Genomic DNA, 24341 nt, shown 5'->3' on the forward strand with positions numbered 1-24341 from the left:
CGAGTTAACTCACGACAACCATGCGATTAATCGCGATTAAAAAAATTAATCGATTGACAGCCCTATTTTTAATATAACTGACTTATTCGTCTGAAAGAAGAAAGTCATATACCCCTAGAATGGCTTGAGGGTGAGCAAATCATGGGGTAGTTTTCGTTTTTGGGCAAACTATCCCTTTAACACATTAATTTTGAGCAGTTAATTATAAAGAAATATGAATGTGTTCTATTATTTTCCTGAATTATGTCTTCTTAATCATTTGTACGTTAGCTGATAAGGTATTTTCCAACTATGAAATGGACATATGCAATTGTTTTACGTTAATATGCATAATTTGATTATAATTTATTTAACTGATTTATTGACAGGCTTCCTAATAGATTTAGAGTCTTTATGCCAACACCCAAATTTGTTACTGAGTTATAGTTTATTAATTGAACTCTTTATAATTCTCACGTCTGTCATTAATCTGCAGTACAGTTGTGTTTGAGAAAAATTGCTTCTCGTTATAACCTTTAAATATGATGCACTGTCTGTCAGGTGAGGAAGAGAGTGAAAGCTGTGAGAACAGGAATGGAGCGGCTAGTGCTTTACTTCACGTTGATGAGTCTGACATGATCGAAAGACTCGGTCGTCAGCGAAGCAAGAACAGGAGCAAAAAACGTTCTGAACTTCGTCATGTTCAAACAGGTACATCTCCTCTACATTTTAATTACCTGTTAGGGCTGGGCTATATGGCAACAATGTAATCTCGATAATTTTTCCCCATATTGAACGATAATGATATATATTTCGTAGGGGTGGCACGGTACATGAAAAACAACCGAACCGTTCGGTTCGCTTGTCTCGGTTCGGTGCGCGTGTGCATAGAGACAGTAAAAGTGGAGTGCTGCAGGTTACGTCACGTGTAGAAATGGGAGAGATAAGGAAGGCTGCCCGGAGTTGGAGGATGCGACAGCTATGATACGCTGTTCATCCAACTTGGCTGTGCTTTCAATTTTATTAAAGGAAAGGATGAAGCTGATTGGTTGGTTCATGTCACATGGCCTGCGGTGAGCTTGCGGAATTTTGAAAAGTTGAGATGTTTTTATCTCCATGCGGCGCGGACGCGCCTGGAAAAAACGAGCGTGTCGCACCGCGTCTACATTTGAAATAACAAACTTGAGTGCGCAAAAGAGGCTTCATGTGAACGGCCCCTTAGCCAGGTCAGTTGTGTGGGAACATTTTGGATTTCATGTTACCTATGATGAAGACGGGAATAAAAGAATAGATCGAACTGAGACTGTGTGCAAGCATTGTGGAAAATGCATATAATATGCTAACGGCAACACTTCTAATTTGTCAGTTCATCTGAGAAGACATCACACCAGTGTGCTGGTAGACATGCAAGTTAATTCTTCAGTTCAATCTTTATGTGCTAAAAAGGCACATAAAGATTGAACTGAAGAATTAACTTGCATGTCTACCAGCACACTGGTGTGATGTCTTCTCAGATGAACTGACAAATTAGAAGTGTTGCCGTTAGCATATTATATGCATTTTCCACAATGCTTGCACACAGTCTCAGTTCGATCTATTCTTTTATTCCCGTCTTCATCATAGGTAACATGAAATCCAAAATGTTCCCACACAACTGACCTGGCTAAGGGGCCTCTTTTGCGCACTCAAGTTTGTTATTTCAAATGTAGACGCGCGGTATGCGCGCTCGTAATGGAAGCGACGCGGTGCGACACGCTCGTTTTTTCCAGGCGTGTCCGCGCCGCATTGAGATAAAAACATCTCAACTATTCAAAATTCCACAAGCTCAACGCAGGCCATGTGACATGAACCAACCAATCAGCTTCATCCTTTCCTTTAATAAAATTGAAAGCACAGCCAAGTTGGATGAACAGCGTATCATAGCTGGCGCATCCTCCAACTCCGGGCAGCCTTCCTTATCTCTCCCACTTGCCATTTCTACACGTGACGTAACCTGCAGCACTCCACTTTTACTGTCTCTATGTCTACACACACCTCTTATTTCGCGCAAAAAGGACACTCACGAGGCTACATTGCGCATGCGTTGAACCGTTGAACCGTGCGACGCACACACGCACCGAACCGAGACAAGCGAACCGAACGGTTCGGTTGTTTTTCATGTACCGTGCCACCCCTATTATTTTCTCTATTATAGGTTGAGCTATTTAAATTAGAGGCAACCACTGCATTTTGAAACAATCTACAGTATAAATAACAAAAAATTACGACACAGTTATTTCTTAATCGTATTAAGTGCAGACAATTCAGCCATAATCAAAGTAGGCTACTCTCTAAATAAAGTGCAAATAGAGACTATTTAGAATATTTCAAGCATGATACGGAGCTATAGACATACACAACCTATTATAGCCTACATACTAATAACAGCCTAGATATGTCATGTAGCCTAATTTGCGTGCATTGTGGAGTCACTCTCTAAACAAGGGGGATTAAAATTGCTTTTGAACAGTGTTGTTTTTGACACCCATCTTAGATTTAGTCTTAGTCTTTTGGACTAAAATGCTTATTAGTTTTAGTCAAATTTTAGTCACTTCTAAATGTGATAGTTTTAGTCCAATTTTAGTCGACAAAGTCAAAAAGGTTTTAGTCTACTTTTAGTCAAAAAAAGGGGAAAAAGTCTTTTAACAAATTAATGTAGGTCAGTAAGTATTTTGCTGTTTGGTAGTGTCATAAGTTGTGAAAATAGCAGATCTATAGTTCAACACAATGTGAGCTTCCGGGTCGACTATTTTCACCAATAATTACAATAATGAAGGAATGGTTTTAGACATAAAAGACATATATTTGAAATACACCCATAGGTCCTCTCACCGTTTGCGACCACCCTGTGTGCAAACTGCCGCCATCATGGTTAATCGTCTGTCTGTCTGAGTGTTGAGCGTAACCAAACAAGGGTAGAATGCTAAAACGGCTTGCCATACTAGTATGGCAAAGAGTATTTAATGCTAAAACGGCTTGCCATAGCGGCAGATACTTTTTCGGTTTTAATTGGCATGCACAATAAGCAGAAATGTCATGCATTTTAAACGTCTGATGGACCACCCACTAACATTTTCGTCTATTCTCGTTTCGTCAACAAACTCACACACGTCTAGTCATGTTTTAGTCATCAACGAGCCATTTTTATCTCGTCATCGTCTCATTATCGTCATGAAAAAAGTGGCGTCAACGAAATGATTTCGTCATCGTCATCGTTGACGAAAACAACACTGCTTTTGAATGCGCGTGCGTTTTACTTTCGGTTTCAGTTTTAACAATCGCGCCAAACTCTCAGCTGAGCTGAGAGTCACTTTTCAGATAGCCAAACCACTTATATAATGGAATTCGTGCTACCTATTTTGTCGACAATTTCAACATCTTTGGATAATAACTCGAGGTTAGATTTACTTTCGTCGTTGCTTCCACTCTTTTTTTTTTTGTCATCCTGGTGTTAAGTTTGCTTCGCAACGTGTGGTAGGAAATAAACTTTGTACTTTGACGTGCACACGCACGCTGCACACTGATTGGCTGTTGTCGCATATTTCTGCTGTGTGATTGGCTCTTAGATTAATCCATATCGAGCAAAAAATGTCTAGAGCTTATCATTGTTATTAACATAAATTTTATCGCGATTCGATATGATATCGTTTATCGGCTCAGCCCTATTGCCAGTGTTTGTCTTATTTTCTTGGATTTAAAGAGATGGTTCATCTAAAAAAAAAAAAAAGGTCTGTCATTAATGACTCACCCTCATGTTGTTCCAAACCCGCAAGAACTTCTTTCATCTTTGGAACACAAATGAAGTTATCTTTGATTAAATCAGGCGGCTTTCTGACCCTACAACAATGGTACCACCACTTTTAAGTTTCAGAAGGGTAGTAAGAACATTGATAAAATGCAGTTGAGGTCACAAGTTTACCTCACCGTTTCAGAATCCACATGCATGTTGTTGTTTATTTAGTACTGACCTTATATTTCACATAAAAGATGTTTACATCTAGTCCACAAGAGAAAATAGTTGAATTTATAAAAATGACCCCAAAAAAAGTTTACATACACTTGATTCTTAATACTGTGCTGTTACCTCAATGATCCCTTGTTTGTCCTCAACAGTTGAACTGCCTGTTGTTCTTCAGAAAATTCTGTAAGGTCCCACAAATTCTTTGGTTTTCCAGCCTTGTTGTGTATTTGAACCCTTTTCAACAATGACTGCGTAATTTTGAGATCCATCTTTTCACACTGAGGACAACTGAGGGACTCCTATGCAACTATTACAGAAAGTTCAAATGTCCGCTGATGCTCCAGAAGAAAGAACCATACATTAAGAGTCGGGGGTGAAAGCTTCTTGAATTTGAAGATCAGGGTAAATTTTAACTTAAATTTTGTCCTCTGGGAAACATGTAACTATCTTCTATAGTCTCTGAAGGGCAGTACTAAAAAAAAAAAAATGATATTTAGGCAAAAAAAAGGAAAATGTGCACTTTCTGTTCAGAAGTTTTCACCCCCCGCTACTCATGCATCGTTTTTCCTTTTGGAGCATCAGTAAGCATTTGAACCTTCTGTAATGGTTGCATATGAGTCCCTCAGTTGTCCTCAGTGTGAAAAGATGAATCTCAAAATCATACAGTCATACTTCAAAAGGTTCAAATACACAAAAATGCTGGAAAACCAAAGAATTTGTAGGACCTGAAGTATTTTTCTGAAGAACAGCGGGCAGTTCAACTGTCCAGGACAAACAAGGGGCTCATGAACAACTATCACTAAACAAAAAAATAACACAGCTGTGGATCATTCAGGTAACAACACAGTATTAAGAATCAAGTGTGTATCAGGGTCATTTTTATAAATTCAGCTATTATTTTGTTTTGTGGACTACATGTAAACATATTTTTGTGAAACATCTTATTCAGGACAGTACTAAGTAAACAATAACATACATTTTGTATGATCCTCCTTATTTTGGTAAAAAGTAACATTTTGCAGATTCTGAAAGGGGGACGTAAACTTTTGACTTCAGCTGTAGTTGTGGTAGTACTGTTGCTGTCCATGCAGAGTCAGAAAGCTGTCGGATTCCATCAAAAATATCTTAATTTGTGTTCCAAGATCAATGAAGGTCTCATGGGTTTGGAACAACGTGAGGGTGAGTAATTCATGACAGAATTTCCATTTTTGGGTGAACTAACTCTTTAGAAAGAATCTTAAAAGAAAAAATAATTAATCAGCACAGCATTGTTTTCAACTTAAATAGAATACAGTTTTGCTTAAATTGTACTAATTTCATAATATTACTGTTTTTACTGTATTTTTGAATAAATAATTGCAGCTTTGGTGAGCAGAGACTTCTTTTAAGAGCTTTCTTTTAAAATTTTACAGAGCCCCAAACCTTCCAGCTATAGAATACTGTATAAGATATTCATTTTGCCTTACTTTTTAATTTTTAGCAATCATCATTGGACCCTACGGCCAGCCTCTTACAGTGTACCCTTGTATGCTATGTGGAAAGAAGTTCAAGTCGCGTGGTTTCCTCAAGCGCCATGCCAAGAATCACCACCAGGATGTTGTAAACCGCAAGAAATACCAGTGCACGGACTGTGATTTCACCACTAACAAAAAAGCCAGTCTCCACAACCACATGGAGATCCACACCCTCAGCAGTAAAGCACCATTCGAGTGTGAAGTCTGCGGAAAAGAGTTCCACCAGCAAGCGGCGCTGTTCTCCCACCGTCTGCAGCACCACCACAGAGAATCCAAACTTCAGATCCCACCACCTGCAACCAAAATGCACAAATGCAAATTCTGCGAATACGAGACGGCAGAACAAGGACTTCTAAACCGACACCTGCTGGCAGTTCACAGTAAGAATTTCCCACATATCTGCGTGGAGTGTGGGAAAGGTTTCCGACATCCTTCAGAGCTGAAAAAACACATGAGAACACATACCGGAGAGAAACCGTACTCCTGCCTTTACTGCGATTACAAATCAGCCGACTCGTCCAATTTAAAGACCCACATTAAAACCAAGCATAGCAAAGAGATGCCCTACAAGTGCGACCGCTGTTTCCAGACGTTTGCCGAACCGGATGAGCTGTTACAACACGGCTTGACACACGAAGAGGCTAAAACACACCAGTGCACCCACTGTGATCATAAAAGCTCAAATTCCAGCGACCTGAAACGCCACATCATTTCAGTTCACACCAAAGACTATCCACATAAATGTGAAGTCTGTGGAAAAGGCTTCCACCGGCCGTCCGAGCTCAAAAAGCACTCGGCCGCCCATAAGGCTAAGAAGTTACACCAGTGCAGGCATTGCAATTTCAAAATCGCTGATCCATTTGTTCTCAGTCGGCATATTTTGTCAGTGCACACCAAAGAACAGCAGGCGTTCCCTGACAAAAAAGGTCTTAAGAAGACATTTGGACTCGGTGCACATGGAGGTAAGAGAATTTTGGGTGGCGCCGGTTTGTCTAAGGGCCACCGGGAACGCCGGGTGTACCAATGCCAGTATTGTGACTACAGCACTGGCGACGCATCTGGTTTCAAGAGGCACGTGATCTCCATTCACACCAAAGACTATCCTCACCGATGTGACTTCTGCTCGAAAGGTTTCCGAAGACCGTCAGAGAAGAATCAGCACATAATGAGGCATCATAAAGATTTAATGCCTACTATGTGACCTTTTCAATCAGAAACCTATTAGGAAAAGCTCTGATGTGGTATAGCTTTGGTCTTCAGGGCCAAAAGCTGACTGTTGGAAAGCCTACCAAAGGCTTTTTCGGATCCCAGATTGTATGGTCAAGCTGAAAGTGCAAGGAAATGGAGAAAAAAAAATCTAATGTGTCCAGTTGCAAGTTACACTGCTGTAATGTTCTGAAGACACTTTTTTTTTTTTTTTTTTTTTTTTTTTTTAAAGTCAAGTCAAGCTTTCTTGAGTCTAAATCAGTTGACCAGCTTTAGGTAAATGCGAAAATAGTTAAACTTGCATAGTTATCAATCAAGGGTGTTTTATGTTGGAGCGTCTGGTTATAAATTTGAATTATGACTCCTGTATTGCATGTTACACAAAACATGTTTGAACAGCTTTGGTGATTGTGGCGTGTATATGCACATGCGTTTACAAGTACAACATTTCAGGAATAGCCTTGAAAAGGTCCTGTCGTTAAACTACGGTGCTAATGCTTTATTGACTGGTTTCTTAGCTTCGAATGAGGAGAATGTTTAATTAAAGTGAACTGAAAAACTCACATTATGCACATTATGTGGCTGCTGAAAATTTATTTTAATTTGAGATCAAAATAGCTGTTTAGAATTTGGGGAAACCTATCTTTCATTAATTGACTAATAACAGCTGTTATTTAATAAAGAGTATGAATTTAATGTAGGACAGGGTTTCTTGGTAATATTTACAATAAACTAAATTATATTGCAGGTAGTACTCGGCTCACAAGAGATGTTGAGGTTTAATCAGAGTGTGCAGACATTAAATCAAGCCGAATGGCTGGTAATCTAAATTTGTTTTAATTTAGACTCTAGTATGTTTGTATTTCTTGAATGTGGCCGTTAGGCTTTTGGTCTGTTTGTTGTAAAACTCACCCTCAAATTATTATTATTATTAAGACGTTTAGGGTAAATTTTATTTTTTACACAGATACTGAAAATGTATAATTTGGAATAAAGAGATTCTAAAAGAGGTTATGTTATGTGTATATGAAATATTTGTAAATACAGAAGTAATAAACAGTATTTTGTGTCCAAATTGTTTTTTTTTTATTTATGATAAAATGAAAGACAATCTGAATGAATCACACCATCATTTGTCATTTGTAAACCAAGTTTATCTAACAGCAGTACACAAAACCACCAACAAACAAAATGAAAGCACTGTTCATACAAATGCGTTTACAGGCTATGCCATCAATACAGAAACTTCAAGAGTTCAATTTCTGAGATAATTTTTGGAGTTTTGCCATTCTCTACGTCCTTTGGATTGGATAAGTAGTTGCAAACTGGTTTGTCGTCGTGAGCACATGTGTTTAAGGCAAATGTTTCCATACAAAATGAAAGGGACAAAAACCAAGCAGACAGAAGGTCACCGAATTCACAAAACAGTTTTTCAGGTGAAATGATCAGACCAGCTGAAGTCTTGTCTTTGGTCATTTGGTCGAGATGCTTAAGCATCTGAGCATTCTCCTGTAAAACAGCAGGTAGAAATTAGTGAACATTTAAATTATATATATATATATAAAAAAACATTAGAAAGACTAAAGGATTGGTTAAAACCATAAGACGTACCGTTTGGTGGCAGCATGGCGATGTTTTCCTCAAGGATGCCATGGTCCATAGAGAACTGCCTGAACTTTTCCTTCAAGTCGTCAGAGATTTCTGTGGTACGACCTGTTAATGACAAATTCAGAGTCCGTTTAGCGTGTAAACTCGTTACAGCTAAATTATCCAATTCGGACAAATCGAGCTCTTACTGTAGAGTTTGTTGAGAACCTCAGAAACTCCTCCCTTGGTCTTGATGGTGTGAACTAGAGCGTACTCATCAAATTTGGCATCAACCACACGCATGTCGTTGTCATTTCCCCAACCTGAAAAGAACGAACACAATTAGGGCAAAGGAATAACAATCTGACTAGTAGTTTTTTTTTAGCTAAATTAGCATTAGCGAAAGAAAGACGACGTACGCTGGCTGTAGAAGACGAAACGTCCTGGAGTCTCGGTTTTCTTGGCGAGGTGTGTCATTCTCCAGCAGGAACCATCACTCCTGAGAAACAAATGAAGGTATTAAAGTTATAATTTTGTAATTATGAAAACATTTAACCTCAAGTCACAACTCCTAGAACACTAAAGCCAACTTGGGCTTACTTCAAGTTAGTGTAACTCATATCAAGGTCTCCGTCCTCGGTAGGCGTCAGCATGGCAGTTCCCATCTTCATGTCATGTTTGTGACTGACAAACCATTTTGCGTTTGTAGCAAAGCCAATGAGATACCACTTTCCTCCCATCTGCGAAGAATAGAACTATTTTAGACCACAAATAAAAGTTCCAGATGTTCTTTAAATTGATTCCACAGTAAGAACTTTTTTTTCCACTATAAACGAAAGATTTCATGGAAGGTTCTTCATCAAAGAACATTTTTAAGCCTGAGAATATCTCTAAAACTCACTGATAACACTTGGTTGCTTTCATTTATAGTATATTACAGTAAAACTGCAAGGTATATTTTTTTTACCTTCTCCAGGTCGAAGTCAGTCATGGGCATGACATCGGCAGAGGCGAATACTGCACAGAGCAGAACGCACAGCATCTTCAATACGACAGTCGTCATGGCTGTAGAAGTGTAGGATCTCTCTCTGTATGCAGGTCAGAAGGCAAAGGTGGCTGTGTAGAGGAGACGAAGGGCAGCCCCTGTTTTATCCTCAGATTGAGCCCCCAAAACCCTCCTTCTTTGAGTCCCTCCCACCACCAAAGACACAGCAGGAATGATAATTACAGTCGTTACACAACTTGCAACATGCACGTGTGGATTTTTAAAGGTATGTGTGGGTGTTTGAGGGTATTTTTGATGCTTTTATGACCCTCAGATTGGTAACCCTGTTTGGCCTTTATGCAATGCATGCAAACTTTTTTTATGCTTTTGAAAAGAAGTCTCTTATTGCCCATTTATTTCTATTTTAATATACTTTTAGATGTCATTTATGATGCAAAGCTGAATTTTCAGCACCATTACTCCAGTCTTCAGTGTCACAAAATCCTACAGAAATCATTAAGAAACACAATGTTTAATATTTTTGCGTAAACCATTTTTAGGAGTCCTTGATGAATAGAAAGTTCAAAAGAACTGCATTTATTTGAAACAGACGTGTTTTGTAACATTTTAAATATCTTTACTGTTACTTTTGATCAATTTAAAGCATTCTTGCTGAATAAAAGTATACTATCCTTTAAAAAATATTGGACATAATGTTAAGTCCATAGGTTTTAATAATAATGTAATGCAAGATATCAAAATGCATTTATCCAAATCAAGATCTTGTGCAGCCTTTGGGGTGATTGTGACAGTTGCAGCAAAAAAATTAAGTTCAAACTATTTCATTTCTGTTAGATGTTTTTCCATCAGAAAATGATTTCCCTAGGATATTTTTTGGAATGTTGGATCTGTAACATGTTTACCCCTCGTGTTGTGTAACTCTGAAAGGGTGGGCAGGCAGAGTCTTGTTATGAGAGTTACATCACAAGCCACACTAACCTCATCAAGCTGACTTTGCCTTGTTTTATAAGTAGAATAGCTTGAGGAAAATCACCACTTTCCTCAATATCTATTGATCCCTATATTAAACTCTGACTACAAAATGCAATTTTAAAACACACAAAACCTTGAAATAACTTTATTGATCCAATTCTTTGCACAATGTGTTCTTGCAGTGCTCACAAGATGCTGGCCAGTCAGTCTTAGGTCATATCTGGTGGACAAAGCAATGATAGTGGTGTTAGGTCGTTGCAAAAATAGAGTTTATGCAAAATGTAGTTTTAGTGTTACAAAACTAATTTAAGTTATGCAAGATTAGCAACACATGCTTTTAAAAGAGAAAACGTGAGCAGGAGATGCACAAATGGTCGGATTGGCTCGTTTTGTAGGATGAAAAATTCCTTTCAGCCAATCAGTAAATGTTGCCTAACACCAAGCAACGGCGCAGTCGAGAAGTCCGATTCGTTCGAATCGGTTCGTTTAAACGATTCACATGAATCAGTTCTCAGAACTCCTTTCGTGTGATTTTTTTTTCCGCGTTATTGCTCGTAGTTGAATAAATTTAAAGTTGAACGTTTTATGATTCTTTATTAGAATTTTTTTATGTTGTGTGACAGTCACAGTGTTTCTTACAGTACGCGTTGCGAATCGGTTCATTTGAATCATTTCGCACGACTCGTGCGCGAATATGATATTGGAAGCAGCAGTGCGATGTTTAGAATGCAACAGTTATTAAATTACTTAAAAACAGTTGATTGAACATTAAGCTGATGTAAAAACAATCAAATGTAGCTCTTACCCAACACTTTTTCTGTGGACTCGCAGAACCCTGTAAAAGAGTGTCGAGTTAAAAGAGCGTTCATCAGTGGTTTTAATATAGCCTAAAATGTCCATCGTCTCACCGTAGTCAGGATACTGGTAAATGACGTCCAACCCCAAATTAAACATCTTTGCACGGTCGTCAAATTTATCCACGATATTATCTGGGACTTCGCTGGACCGTCCTTTCAAACGAAATTAACATTTGATTAAAACAATAGGCTACGCTTTTCCTCAGTGCTGCCATTGTGACACTAAAGGGTGGGTGTGAGAAGTTAAAAATAGATACTAGAACACCTACCATAAAGTTTCATGGTAATTTTCCCTGCTCTCTTAAAAACCACCATAGCATAGGAGCTGTAGTCCGTCTCAAGAACCATTATGTCCACATTCTCAGTAGGTCTCTTACCTGTATAAGGATTCTGACATTAATTTTAATGGCATTGTAGCTTTGAAAAAAAAACAAACATTGTATTTGGACACTTTCTGGTTGTCAAACTTCGTGGAACTCTGCTATCTGAAATAAAAATGGTATACCATAATTCGCAAATGCTGCTGTAAATGCACTGTAAGTGGGTATTTGTCCACAGAAACATTTTTAGTGTCCTTCATATAAATGCTACATGTATTTTAGTTATAATGCATAATTATTGTAAGAATTATAGTCTGCCTCGACCCAGACTCCACTCTGCAATATATGTTTAATCATGCTCATTCCCCAAAATGGCTTAATTATTATAGAGAAGAAGAAAGTCAACAGTTTAGACCATTTGGGATAATCACATCCTGAGCAAAAGGTGACCAATTGTTGAATGGGAGCGGGTGTGAGACACTGAGAACCATCTCAGACAAAGGGGTGTCAGAACTTAATTAACATACAGACTACAGCTATTACAACAGGAGCAACTTCATTTACATGAAGGGTAGTAAACTGTAATGGTATAAAAAGTATGAGCTAAGGATGTTCTGGGTCAGAAATGGGAGTGACATGGGGGTTAAAATGACTTGTGAAGATTATAAAATCTCTTTTATCTACTGCATACCAACTGTCAGTTCAGGTCAGAGAGCATTTCACAACAAAGAAGAGTCATCAGTTTAGATAGTGGTATGAATGACAGGCTGTAAACCCTGGTCTGGTGGTCAATACGGTTCATTCAGCACCAGATATACCTGCCTTTGAGAAACAGTTGGCCAGGGGTCTTTGTTTTCATGTAGTTCTGCTTGATTTCCCAGCATACATAATTGCTGACATAGGGGAAAAAACACAATGGATGAACACATTTAAAAAGCATTTAAGTATTGAACTCTTAGATCCTTTTATTATATAGTCATTCCTGAGCTCGGGGCTCTCCCCCGCTCAGGGGGAGGGGTCCGAGCTCAGCACTGGAGGTGAGGAGACAGGGTGGAGGAGGGGCGTTGACAAGACAAGAGATGACGAAGGTAGGATTGTTGTGTTATTTATAGGGATTTTTCGTGTGCTGATTGGATAGGGAGAGTGATTGCTAAGGGTGAATTGGCCGTGTTAATTATCTGTGTGAGCTCCTCCCGAAACTTGTCAATAAAACATCACTTAAAATACCAGTTAGCCTTAATATATATAAAATCAGCATTTATTAGGTACTTTCAACTGGGAGGTGGCTGTCCTGAACCCAACCCCTACATTTTAACTAATGAAAATGATATGGAAAAAAATGTTGTTTTTAAAAATATATTTTCGATTTTGTAAAAAAGTGAAGTTTCTTTGTGTATTATTAAATTTATGTAAAAAACTAAGATTTTAAAAATAAAGATTTTATGATTTTCAAACTAATGAATCCTTAACTTAGAAATCAGTATGATTAACTTTTTGCTTTTTAGAAAGAATTTGGATTCAAAGTACAACAAATCTTACAAATAACATTTGAAGTATTGTTATAAATGTAATTGTTGTTGATTTACCTCTGAGAAAAAATATGTTTACAATGTAGTAAGCAAAATCTTAATAGGTCAATATAACCCTTCTAATTAAATGATAAATTACTGTGCTTCGCTAGTGACAAATTTGGGAAGAGGACAAAATTCCAAAACTTTATGAGAATTAACTGCACACTTATAGAAATGCGTACCATAGATATTATACAAATTGCATACATACCATTTTTTGGAGGAAAGACACTTTTCTCAAGACATTTCCAACTCTGACTTTGAACCAATTCTGTTGAATGACCTGTGTGTGTGTGTGTGTGTGTGTGTGTGTGTGTGTGTGTGTGTGTGTGTGTGTGTGTGTGTGTGTGTGTGTGTGTGTGTGTGTGTGTGTGTGTGTGTGCACCTAGTATTCATCACGTTGTGGGGACCAAATGTCCCCACAAGGATAGTAATACCAGTAGATTTTGACCTTGTGGGGACATTTCTCAGGTCCCCATGAGGAAACAGGCTTATAAATCATGCACAATGAGTTTTTTTAAGGAAGTAAAAGTTTGCACAATCTCCTGTGAGGGCTAGGTTTAGGTGTAGGGTAGGTGTAGGGCGATAGAAAATACGGTTTGTACAGTATGAAAACCATTACGCCTATGGAATGTCCCCATAAAACATGTAAACCCAACATGTATGTGTGTGTGTGTGTGTGTGTGTGTGTGTGTGTGTGTGTGTGTGTGTGTGTGCACCTAGTATTCATCACGTTGTGGGGACCAAATGTCCCCACAAGGATAGTAATACCAGTAGATTTTGACCTTGTGGGGACATTTCTCAGGTCCCCATGAGGAAACAGGCTTATAAATCATGCACAATGAGTTTTTTTAAGGAAGTAAAAGTTTGCACAATCTCCTGTGAGGGCTAGGTTTAGGTGTAGGGTAGGTGTAGGGCGATAGAAAATACGGTTTGTACAGTATGAAAACCATTACGCCTATGGAATGTCCCCATAAAACATGTAAACCCAACATGTATGTGTGTGTGTGTGTGTGTGTGTGTGTGTGTGTGTGTGTGTGTGTGTGTGTGTGTGTGTGTGTGTTTAGACTTAGTGATGTAAATATAAGAGAAAAATACCCATGAAAAAATTATTCTGACAAAGCAAGCTGTATCTTGAACATCCAATTGTTTTGCTTACATCAGCTGTAATTATATGATAGTCTGTACAAGTTGCCAAAGGTACAAGTTTTTTGGGGGGTTTCATAATATATGGCCTACCTGTGCAATTTAGTAATACTTTTAGTTTACTATGTAGTACACTATCATCATAATTTAATAAAAAATCTCAAAATACTGTTTAGGAATGCTTGATTTCTGCCTGATTAGTATTACTGCAATGAACTTGTATTGCCTCTGAGAAAATCTTGATCTTGAAGGCAAGACACTACAGACAAAAACACTGGTTTTCATTGCAGCTTTTGGGATTTTCATAAAGTGTTTTTTTTATATATATAATGATTAAAAGAAAACATCACATTTAAAGGAATAGTTTACCCAAAAATGAAATTTCTTTGATTAATTAATTACCCTTAGGTCTTTCCAAACATGTTGTTCATCTTTTGACACAATTAAAAAATATCTTAATTTGTGTTCTGAAGATGAACAAAGGTCTTACGGGTTTGGAACGACATGATGAGGGTGAATAATTAATGACAGAATTTTCATTTTTGGGTAAACTAACCCTTTAAGTGCTTTTATTGTTATTTATCTGTGTCTAGATTTTAATTACAATTCATATCTTTAAAGGCATTTTCATATTTTTTCTCCTAAACTGAGCAACAAATCTCCACTTTAGTAGCACATACACCAAACATTATTCCTATCTATAATCTTAAGATTTTTACAGAGGGGTTTGTTCTTGTATTTTGCTTGATTTTAAACATTTTGACAGATTGTTCTTATTTATATAGAGTGATAAAAAGAGATATCTATAATCCCCTCTGTAAAAACCTTTAAGTCAAATATATCAATAAAATTAAATTAAAAATAATGGTGATGGCTTTATCCAATGTTCTAGTTTTGTTCTAGAATTCTATGCAAATTTGTACATTTTTAATTAGATAGTGCCTCATTTACATATTTAAGTATAACATACCAGAAAACCTGAAATACAAAAAAATGTTTGCAATTCAGAAGTATGGTACTATTGATTTTTACCCTATTCAGGTAAGAGGTTTTCTGCCCTCTTATAACCAATGGAATTAAGGTAATTCAGGGTTTCCCAGTGTTTGGAAAAATCAAACTATCCACCTTTATCTTCCCGTAAGAGTAAATTTTATGAGTTTCTGGTGTCAACCGTGTCCAGCTATTTTTAGCTATACAAACAGCTCGTTTTGCTGCTTAATTGCAAATCGGTGTGTCTTACCATATTATTTTAATGTATTATCTTAATTGTGAGCACACTGGTTTGTAGTGCAAACAGTTTTACCGTTTACTGCACGTTGTTATTCTTCTCGTTAATTCCCTATAGCTGCTAATGAACCGGAAGTCTCACCCACATAGGCTTACTTCCACGTTAAACAAAGGTGGATATTATAAAGTGAACTGTGATAAACTGGCAAGTCTAAAATGCAGTGAGTAAAATGCTCCCCCTTGTGGCTCAAACAGTACTCACAGTTTTCTCACAGTGCTTACTGACACCTTATCAGCAGTGATAGTCCAAGTGACAGTCGTGCTTTCCACCTTGAAGCCGCTCTCCAGAAGATTCTTACATCGTGATGCCACAGTAAGCAGGTACCACTTCCCACCCATCTAAAGAGAACGAGTTTTTAATGAGACAGTGTAAAACCATTCTCCAATGAACTTAGCGTGCATTTGTGAAGAAATAAATCTGCCGTCTGTTGAAACAAGATTGATGGCCTATCAGTATGAATAATGTTCATTGTGTCAAAACGAATTTACGGTACTTCATTGCCGTGATGTTGAAATATACCTGATCGATGTTGATGTTCTGAGCTGGAGCTAGTTTTTCAATAGCCTGCTCTGCCTCGGATTTCTTTGGCTTCGGAGGTGTTGGTTTATAGCGTGCTCTTCGTGCCTCGGCAGGCTCCCAGGAACCGAGCCACGCGAGCAGAAAGAACAAATGCAGCCAGAAGCGAATCATTAAATCAGTTCTTTTTAACGTGTTGGTTAACTGAAAACGCTTTATTCAAATCTTCCCCAACAGCTCTGTTAGAAGTTTCCTAATAAGAGTCAGTCAACTGTCCAGTGTTGCCAAACACAGATTAGGATGATGACCCTCTACTCAGGTTTATCATTAACTCATTGACAAACCCACTCAAATAGACATTTCTGAAACAACCTTTCACTTTAATACAACCTGATATGTCTTTAACAATTTTTTTTAATGTACAGTGGTATGCAAAAATACAAGATATCATAACGCAACATTGCACAGAAATATCAATCACACTCTTAAAAATAAAGTTTTTAATTGCCATCTGGATTCAATAAGAAACTTTTAAATTTTAGAATTTTAAAATGCTCTTCACACTGATGTAGCGAAGGTTCCAACACTCACTGATGCTTCAGAAGGAAAAAATTCATGTAGTTTGTTGCTGTTCAGACTACCTAAATATGATCGATTTCAATCGAATTTGCATGAAAATCAGATTTGGGCTGACACTCTGAACGAGGCTTAAAGGAACACTCCACTTTTTTTTTTTTTGGAAATAGGCTCATTCTCCAACTCCCCCCGAGTTAATAAGTTGAGTTTTACCATTTTGAAATCTATTCAGCCGTTCTCCTGTTCTGGTGATATCACTTTTAGCATAGCTTAGCATAGATCATTGAATCCTAAAAATGACCAACAAGTTTCTTTATTTGTCCTATTTAAAACTTGACTCTTCTGTAGTTATATCGTGTACTAATACTGGCGGAAAATGTAAAGCTGTGATTTTCTAGGCCGATAAGATTAGGAACTACACTCCCATTCCGGTGTACTAGTCAAGGAAGTTTGCTGCCGTAACATGCTCTGCATGATATTAATGTGCCTGCTGCGTCCATATTACGGCAGCAAACTTCCTCGACTATTTCGCCGGTCTTAATACACGAAATAACTACAGAAGAGTCAAATATTAAATAGGACAAATACCGAAACTCATTGGTTATTTTTGAACGCAATGCTAATGGTCTAATAGGATTCAATGATCTATGCTAAGCCATGCTAAAAGAGATATTTTGCCAGCAGAGGAAAATGGCTGAATGGATTTCAAAATGGTAAAACTCAACTTATTAACTCAGGGGGAGTTGGAGAATGAGCCTATTTCCAAAAAAAATCGGAGTTTTCCTTTAAGTCTCCGTTTACATTAGTGCATTTTCGTTTTAAAACGGCGTTCTCACTGCATTTCAGAAATGGTCTCCATCCATATTACACACCCGAAAACGCATGTCACATGACCAGCGTTTTCAAAAGTCTCCATTTTGGTTCGGTTAAACTGAAACGCAACCCCAGAGATTTCAAACTAAAACTGTTTTCAAAAGTCTGTTTTCGAAGGGTTGAAAACACCAGAGTACTGTAATCAACAGGCCCAATCTTAGCAAAAGTTATGCGTTTTAAAACAAAAACGCACTAGTGGAAAAAAAGTAGTTTTAAGAACTGTTCACAGAAAGGTTCTTTGAGGAATCAAAATTTTACTCTTTTGGAACCTTCATTTTTAAGAGTGCACTTTTTTTTCTCAATTTTCTTTTCTTTTTTTCACAATAAACATTGTAAACTGTAACTCATAGCATACCACAGTGGACATTTGTTATTCAAATGCTACTTGTTTTGTTTATTTGCATGGGTTAACTGTAGAATAATATCCAGAGACGATATTGCTGGATGTGTCTACACTATTTCTCTCTGGGCTTAAAGTTTAGCGCGACGCTGTTGATGCAGAATCGCTGTCCAGTCGGATCTGGACCATCTTCAAAGACGTGTCCAAGATGGGCATCGCACTATAAAACAAAACATGTTATAAAGGTATCAGGCAATCTGAAATGAAGAGTGGATGTTAGCAAAGTAGGGTTTCCAAAAAAGCCAACACATTGATTCAATTGTCCTAAACTCACATGTTTGCAGATAACCTCTGTTCCTGTGCTACCAAGTGAGTTGTCAGGCCGACGGACAATGTTGGCGTGAGTCTCGTCTTTTTCCCATGTCCCATGAGCCTCGTTGAAGGACGGCCATCCAGTTCCTGAATCATATTTCGCTTCTGAGCTGTCGGAGCCAAAGGCAAAATTGTAATTATATATGCAAGTTGAAATTTATGATTTATACTAATAGTTTTTCTTTGAGAAGAATTACATTTTGATTTATTTTTTTAAAAATTCTTACCTAAACAGAGGGGAGTCACAGCAAACACAGTGGTACATGCCCACCTCATTGTGGTTCAAGTAGATGCCACTGAATGGCTATAAAATAAAAAGTGTGTACTTATTTTTTTTTACTCAAAGATATATTAAGGTATCCAGAAAATTGTAAGCTATATTATCATTGCTTTGTTAACTTACCACCTCTGTGCCTTTTTCTCTTGTGACAACATACTGTTCTGGAGTCAGCTTTCTCTGCCAATCTGTGGACTTGTCATAACGTGTCAGTGACTGCAAACCTGTAAAAAAAAGTCATACATTTGTAAAGAATTGTGTAAAAAAAAATCCAAGTGTTTCTTCATACACAGGGTTCGCACTTACATCGCAATTTGATGGAAAGAGTGCAATAACTAAAGGTAATAGATTGTAAAGATCCAGATATCGGCCTAATATTACACCTGACAGACAGTTTGTTGCACTCTTCCCCTTGATTTGCTTTAACAAATCAATTTTGGCATTCTATAGCACTCCAAATTACACTCCGGCCAATTAGTACAGCCCAAAACATGACAATAATTGACCATTTTCAGCAGCAATAATCATTAAAATATGCAAGTTTTGTTTGGGTTAGTGGCATTGTTTACGTTCAGTGCCGCCAATATGGCCGATTGATGATGCGTTGTAAAAACACTTCACATTTCTCCTATGAAAATGTCATAGATGGCTTTGCAATATTGTTTTAATTAGTAGCCATCATGTTGGTCTTCTATAATATCTCTTTACCTAACAAAATCAAGTCTTTAATGATATCATTTTGTAGGCAGTGACATTTCTCTCAAGAAAACGACACCATCAACAACATGAATTTGATGAGATTTTCTGCTTTGTGATATTAGTTAAAGAAATCGAAGAAGTAAGTGTTACACTAATATAGTACATACATTACTGTTATATCTAAAATTATATACATTGTGCAAACTGTTTCTTTGAAAGGCCTTTTTCAAAAGCCAACACTGTGTTTGAGTAATCATATCACGCATCCATGTTCTGAGCTACATGACTAGAATAACTGCACTTTGCACCGACTCATTAGATAACGAAATGAAATGCCCAAAATTGAAACTGCACAAAATATAATAATTACAACAGAAAGACTATCCGGAGGTACTTCATTTTTAAACACAAAATAGATCGAGACAAAAACCCTACCCGTTGTTGTAGAGATCAGCCGAATCCCTGCAAAAATTCTCCTCTGAGGTAAAATTGATTTGACAGTCGCTCCGTTGGAAACGATAGAGGAGACGCGAATCAAAAGCCGTGACATTTTTCTCGATATTACTTCATGCAGTGGCCTGGCTTTGCACTATTAGTTAAATGGGCTAGCCAAAAGACTGAAAAGAAGCTGAATTGAGCTCAGTTGTCCAGCTTCATTCCCCCCCTCACAGCTCGAGCAGCGGAAACCTGTCACAACTCACAGACTTTATGGGTCACGGTCGAATGGCTGAAACTGATCAAACTTTGCACCTTTTGTCAATGGACTAAGCGCATAACGCACGTCGAAGATTTTACAAATTTGATTTTCGGGTTCCTTGTTTTCTGTCTTATCGGAATGTCTCCGCTCTTATCATCATAGTCTCTATTTTGTCGCAGACTTTGACCTTCATATGAGAGAGAACATGCACTGCCTTCTACAAACAGCTTTTACCTCAGAGATACTGCAGTGTGACAAGAATTGACGTTATTTTTGATAATACTTTATTAGAATTAAATCCACCTCACTTTGACAGAGTATTAATAAAATATAAAATAATGCATTAAACACTTTCTTCACCCGGACACCAAAATTCATATCAAAAACAATTCTTATATGAAGTAAATCTGACACAATCTATCACAACATTGCAATTAAATGGTCTGATATGCCAGAGCTGCTGGTGAGTTGCTTTTCATGAGATTTCCAGGTTGATGCATCAGATCTATGATATAAGATTCAGGCTGAGAGTAACCATAAGTTTTCTTTGGACCGCTAATGAAGATTTCGTTCCAGGCACGGTTGTATTCTCCTCTTGTGAGACTGCAGCTCAGCCCAATTCGGTCTGCAAGAACCTAAAATGGATAGCAATTACTCTGTTACACACAATTGGGCAAAAATATCTGTTGCAGCTGAAACCGTAACCACACGTCCCACCAAATATTCACATTAGTGGTTGATTTAATGTTTTTTTTCAATATGTGATTCCTAAATTATTACATTGCTGAATATGTGGTTACATCCTTGGTTGCACAGTCACTGTCAGGCCATTTTCATAGTCAGTCAAGCAAAGAGAGGGCTCTCTGGAGCACAAAAGAATATTTAAATTACCTTGTAAAGCAATGCTCTGTGAAAGTAGGTGCCTTTATTTATTTTTCCAATGAGAACAATGTTGGAACAGGCTTCAACTTTCAGCTCGCTTATGTGCAGTTCCCACAGAAAGTTATGTAGCTTATCTGGCTCAACCTGGCCGCCCATTGCATCACACACTAGCCTGTAAAAAAAATCACATTTCCTGTCACAAATTCAGCTAAATGGGTGTTGAATATGGGATTACATTGAGAAAAACTCACATGGCCAAAGCCGTATACATTTTGACCTCATCCTGAAGTGTCGAGATGGATTCGACTGCCTCTTTGACAAGGTTATGAAATGCAGCGTCACATGGCAAGCTCCATCCTTCATCCACTACCATCTCTGGCTGTGGCTTATACTCATCCTCATCCTTCTTTTTCTCATCCTCTTTCTGACCCTTTCCCTTCATTTTACTTTAGAACGAGATAAGAGTGAGAAAGACCTGAGAAAACATGTGTATAAGTAAAAACAACTCATGCACACGGACCTAGGTGTTTTGCTGCTCCTTTTGCTGCTCAGAACAGATGAGGCTGTAGTTTCTGTTGGACTGTCTTGCTTACGATCATCTGGTCCCTTGGTAATAAATCTGACAAAAGAAGAAAGAATGAGTATTTTAAAAACTTAAATAGTTCAATAGTCTATCCAAAAAGGACAATTTGCTGAAAATGTACTTATCTTCAGGCCATCCAAGATGTACACTACCAGTCAAAAGTTTAAGATTTTTAATGTATTTTAAATAAGTCTCTTCTGTCCAGCAAACACTGTAAAAATGTGAAATATTTTTACTATATAAAATAACTATTTTCTAATTGAATATATTTTAAAATGTAATTTATTCCAGTGATTTCAGAACTGAATTTTTAGCATCATTACTCCAGTCATTATCAGAAATCATTCTAATATACTGATTTGCTGCTCAAAAAACATTTATGAAAACAGCCAAGTACATTTTATTTAGGTTTCAGAACACAAAAGAACAGCTTTTATCTGAAATAGAAATATTTTGTAACATTATAAATGTTTTTTATCATCTTTATGTTCAAATAAAAGCATACTTGCTAAAAAAATCATTATGCTGATCTTTGGATCTTTCTATTCATCAAAGAATCCTGAACAAATGTACTCAACTGTTTTAAATAATAATAATAATAATAATAATAATAATAAATATTTCTTGAACAGCAAATCAGCATATTAGAATGATTTCTGAAGAAACATGTGACACTGAAGACTGGAGTAATGATGTTAAAAATTTAGCTTTGATCACAGGAATAAATTACATTTTAAAATATATTCAAATAGAAACCAGTTTTTTAAAACAGTAAAAATATTTCACAATATTACTGCTTTTGCTCTATTTTGGATCAAATAAATGCAGGCTTGGTGAACAGTAAAAAAAAAACATTAAAAATCTTAATGTTAATTACTGTAGATGAGTTTTTTCTTCATTTTAACAGATTTGGAGGAATTTAGCATCACAGTTCTTGAGAGTTTTGTGTAGAATGAAAGTGAAGATGTGTTTGTAATAAACAGATTCATCACTGAGCTGTTTTTAAGTTTAAACCGGCTAGTTGCATCTAAATCATGAAAGAAATGCTGTTTACAAGCAAAAACAGTGCAAAACAAAACAAGGATTTTTATTTTTTTTATTTTTTGTGAGAGGACAACATGGGATGGACTTTTTTACTGGAAGAAACATTATTATAGATTATGGATTGGTATTTTGACCAAAAGCAATGGTTTAAAGTTAAAATGCCTTAAGGATGGATTTATTTTGTACAAACACAGTTGTTTGGACTCTATTTCTAACGGCACCCATTCACTGCAGAGGGTCCATTGGTGAGCAAGTGATGCTAAATTTCTCCAAATCTGTTGTGATGAAGAAACAAACTCATATATATCTATGATATCAAATTTTAATTTTTAGGTGGGATATGCCTTTAACATTCGCTGTGCAGAACTATCAAACTACTTCGCAACATTTCCTAGAGCTGTGAATCAAATGACCTTTGTGCTCACTTGGCATTTGACAAATTTGGATGGTAGAACCAAATCCACAAACCTCAAGATTAGTGCATCAGAACAAACACAAAAACAAACATTTAAAGCTGTCAAGTAATGTTCTGTTTGTAATTTAGGATCTTTAAATATAATTAACTTGTACTGAGTATAAATTATGTTGCTCGGGCCTCAGTGGCAGAATTCCCAATTCTCCTGTGGGAGCTCTGGGCCAGATTCCAGAGCCAATGCATGCAGAAGAATTTCCCTGGGGGAAATTCATCTATCTACATCTATCTGTTGTGCAACAGAGGTATTTAATATTCAAGTGTGCTGCTGTAGAACTAATGGCGTGGAAGAGGGCGGCTCTGAAAGTCTTTATTCTCCACAAAGAGCTTGTTTTCTCTCTGAAGTGAAAAGAGATCTAAATACTAGTGAAAAGGAGAAAGTTTAGGGTAAATGCGCCCCTGAAATGACCATGAATACACTAAATCAGTTAGGAAACCACTAATGTTTAAGCAAGCTTCATGTGACGGTAATTTGAAACAGCATTGGATCGCCAAAGCATGACCTTTGGCCTTAACATACTGGTCCGGTGGTTTCCCATTAACTGCAATAGTGGCTCGATGTTGGTTGACAGCTTGTTTTGATATTTCCTCCAAGGTAGGAACCTGATGACCCATTCTTATCTGCAGAAGGAAGAAAAGAAAGCAGGAGAACAGAGAGAGATTGATTGATGTGTGCAACCTCTGCGCATTGAGGATTCGTTTTGGCTCTTGAAGAACATTCACTTTTAGACCTGTCCAGGGTCGTAGAAGCCATCAGTAGTTTTATCGCTGGCTGACAGGTGTCCTGTCAGGCTGTACTTCAACGATAGATTACTGTCCAGAAGCTTCTGTAGTGCCAGCTCACTAAATTTGTTGTTACGGTTTGGTGACAGGTTGATTTCCTGGAGTATCTCCAGAGCTCTGTAAGATTGATGACAACAAAACTAAATGACCGAACAATCAATGAAAAGACGCTTAACCAGCCAAAGCAGCTGAGAGAGTGAATCGCTCAAAACTAGAATCTCTCAGGAACATGGTGTGATCTTATTTAACCCCACAAAAAAAAATAAAACACCAAAAAGCCTATTATAGCACTATTAAGATTTTGTTAGTAGTAGTAATTCTCATGTAATATAGTGAAAAAAAAATCATATTATTAAATACATAGGCATACATACTATATACACTGCCAGTCCAAAGTTTTTGAACAGGAAGATTTTGAATGTTTTTTAAAGAAGTCTCTGCTCACCAAGCCTGCATTTATTTGAACTAAAGTACAGCAAAAACAGTAAAATTCTGAAATATTTTTACTCTTTACTGTTTACTTTTTTCCATTTGAATAAATTTTAAAATGTAATTTATTCCTGTAATTTTAAAGCTTAATTTTAGCATCATAACAGCAGTCACATAATTATTCAGAAATCATTCTAATATTCTGATTTGCTGCTCAAAAACATTTATTATTATTATGTTGGAAACAGCTAAGTAGAATTTTTTCAGGTTTCTTTGATGAACAGAAAGTTCAGAAGAAGTTCAGATCACTTTTGATCAAATTAAAGCATCCTTGCTAAATAAAAGTGTTAAC

General features: G+C 37.1%; 5 protein-coding genes across 5 annotated transcripts in view; 1 reads left to right on the top strand and 4 right to left on the bottom strand.

The window, feature by feature from the left end:
• The window catches only part of zfx (zinc finger protein X-linked), a 16300-nt gene extending 8526 nt beyond the window's left edge, over nt 1-7774 (top strand). Inside the window, exon 8 of the mRNA XM_073830837.1 lies at nt 5460-7774. Within this exon, the coding sequence (XP_073686938.1) occupies nt 5460-6694 (1235 nt within the window). The 3' untranslated portion in view covers nt 6695-7774. The remainder of the gene's footprint in view (nt 1-5459) is intronic.
• Nucleotides 7775-7831: 57 nt separating this feature from the next.
• LOC141300548 (lipocalin-like) lies at nt 7832-9413 on the bottom strand. Its single transcript, XM_073830835.1, has 6 exons — nt 9254-9413; nt 8887-9026; nt 8706-8785; nt 8496-8609; nt 8311-8412; nt 7832-8208 (listed from the first exon to the last, which is right to left on the bottom strand). Exons 1-6 carry the CDS (start codon nt 9347-9349, stop codon nt 8189-8191), a joined length of 552 nt encoding a protein of 183 aa, XP_073686936.1. The 5' UTR covers nt 9350-9413; the 3' UTR covers nt 7832-8188.
• Nucleotides 9414-10393: 980 nt separating this feature from the next.
• Nucleotides 10394-16252, bottom strand: c8g (complement component 8, gamma polypeptide). The gene is made up of 7 exons (XM_073830834.1): nt 15966-16252; nt 15648-15784; nt 12264-12334; nt 11391-11498; nt 11173-11274; nt 11070-11099; nt 10394-10484 (listed from the first exon to the last, which is right to left on the bottom strand). The coding sequence occupies exons 1-7, from the start codon at nt 16134-16136 to the stop codon at nt 10474-10476; spliced, it is 630 nt and encodes a 209-aa protein (XP_073686935.1). The 5' UTR covers nt 16137-16252; the 3' UTR covers nt 10394-10473.
• A 65-nt stretch (nt 16253-16317) lies between these two features.
• msrb2 (methionine sulfoxide reductase B2) lies at nt 16318-19854 on the bottom strand. The gene is made up of 5 exons (XM_073830836.1): nt 19535-19854; nt 18527-18624; nt 18351-18427; nt 18086-18233; nt 16318-17971 (listed from the first exon to the last, which is right to left on the bottom strand). Exons 1-5 carry the CDS (start codon nt 19647-19649, stop codon nt 17867-17869), a joined length of 543 nt encoding a protein of 180 aa, XP_073686937.1. The 5' UTR covers nt 19650-19854; the 3' UTR covers nt 16318-17866.
• A 154-nt stretch (nt 19855-20008) lies between these two features.
• armc3 (armadillo repeat containing 3) overlaps nt 20009-24341 on the bottom strand; it is a 12546-nt gene continuing 8213 nt past the window's right edge. The window contains exons 13-18 of the mRNA XM_073830556.1: nt 23509-23677; nt 23298-23398; nt 21199-21297; nt 20930-21124; nt 20688-20850; nt 20009-20431 (exon numbers count right to left, since the gene is read on the bottom strand). Coding sequence (XP_073686657.1) covers nt 20231-20431; nt 20688-20850; nt 20930-21124; nt 21199-21297; nt 23298-23398; nt 23509-23677 — 928 coding nt within the window. The 3' untranslated portion in view covers nt 20009-20230. The remainder of the gene's footprint in view (nt 20432-20687; nt 20851-20929; nt 21125-21198; nt 21298-23297; nt 23399-23508; nt 23678-24341) is intronic.

This window comes from Garra rufa, chromosome 24 (genome assembly GCF_049309525.1).
Source record: "Garra rufa chromosome 24, GarRuf1.0, whole genome shotgun sequence".
NCBI lineage: Eukaryota > Metazoa > Chordata > Actinopteri > Cypriniformes > Cyprinidae > Garra > Garra rufa.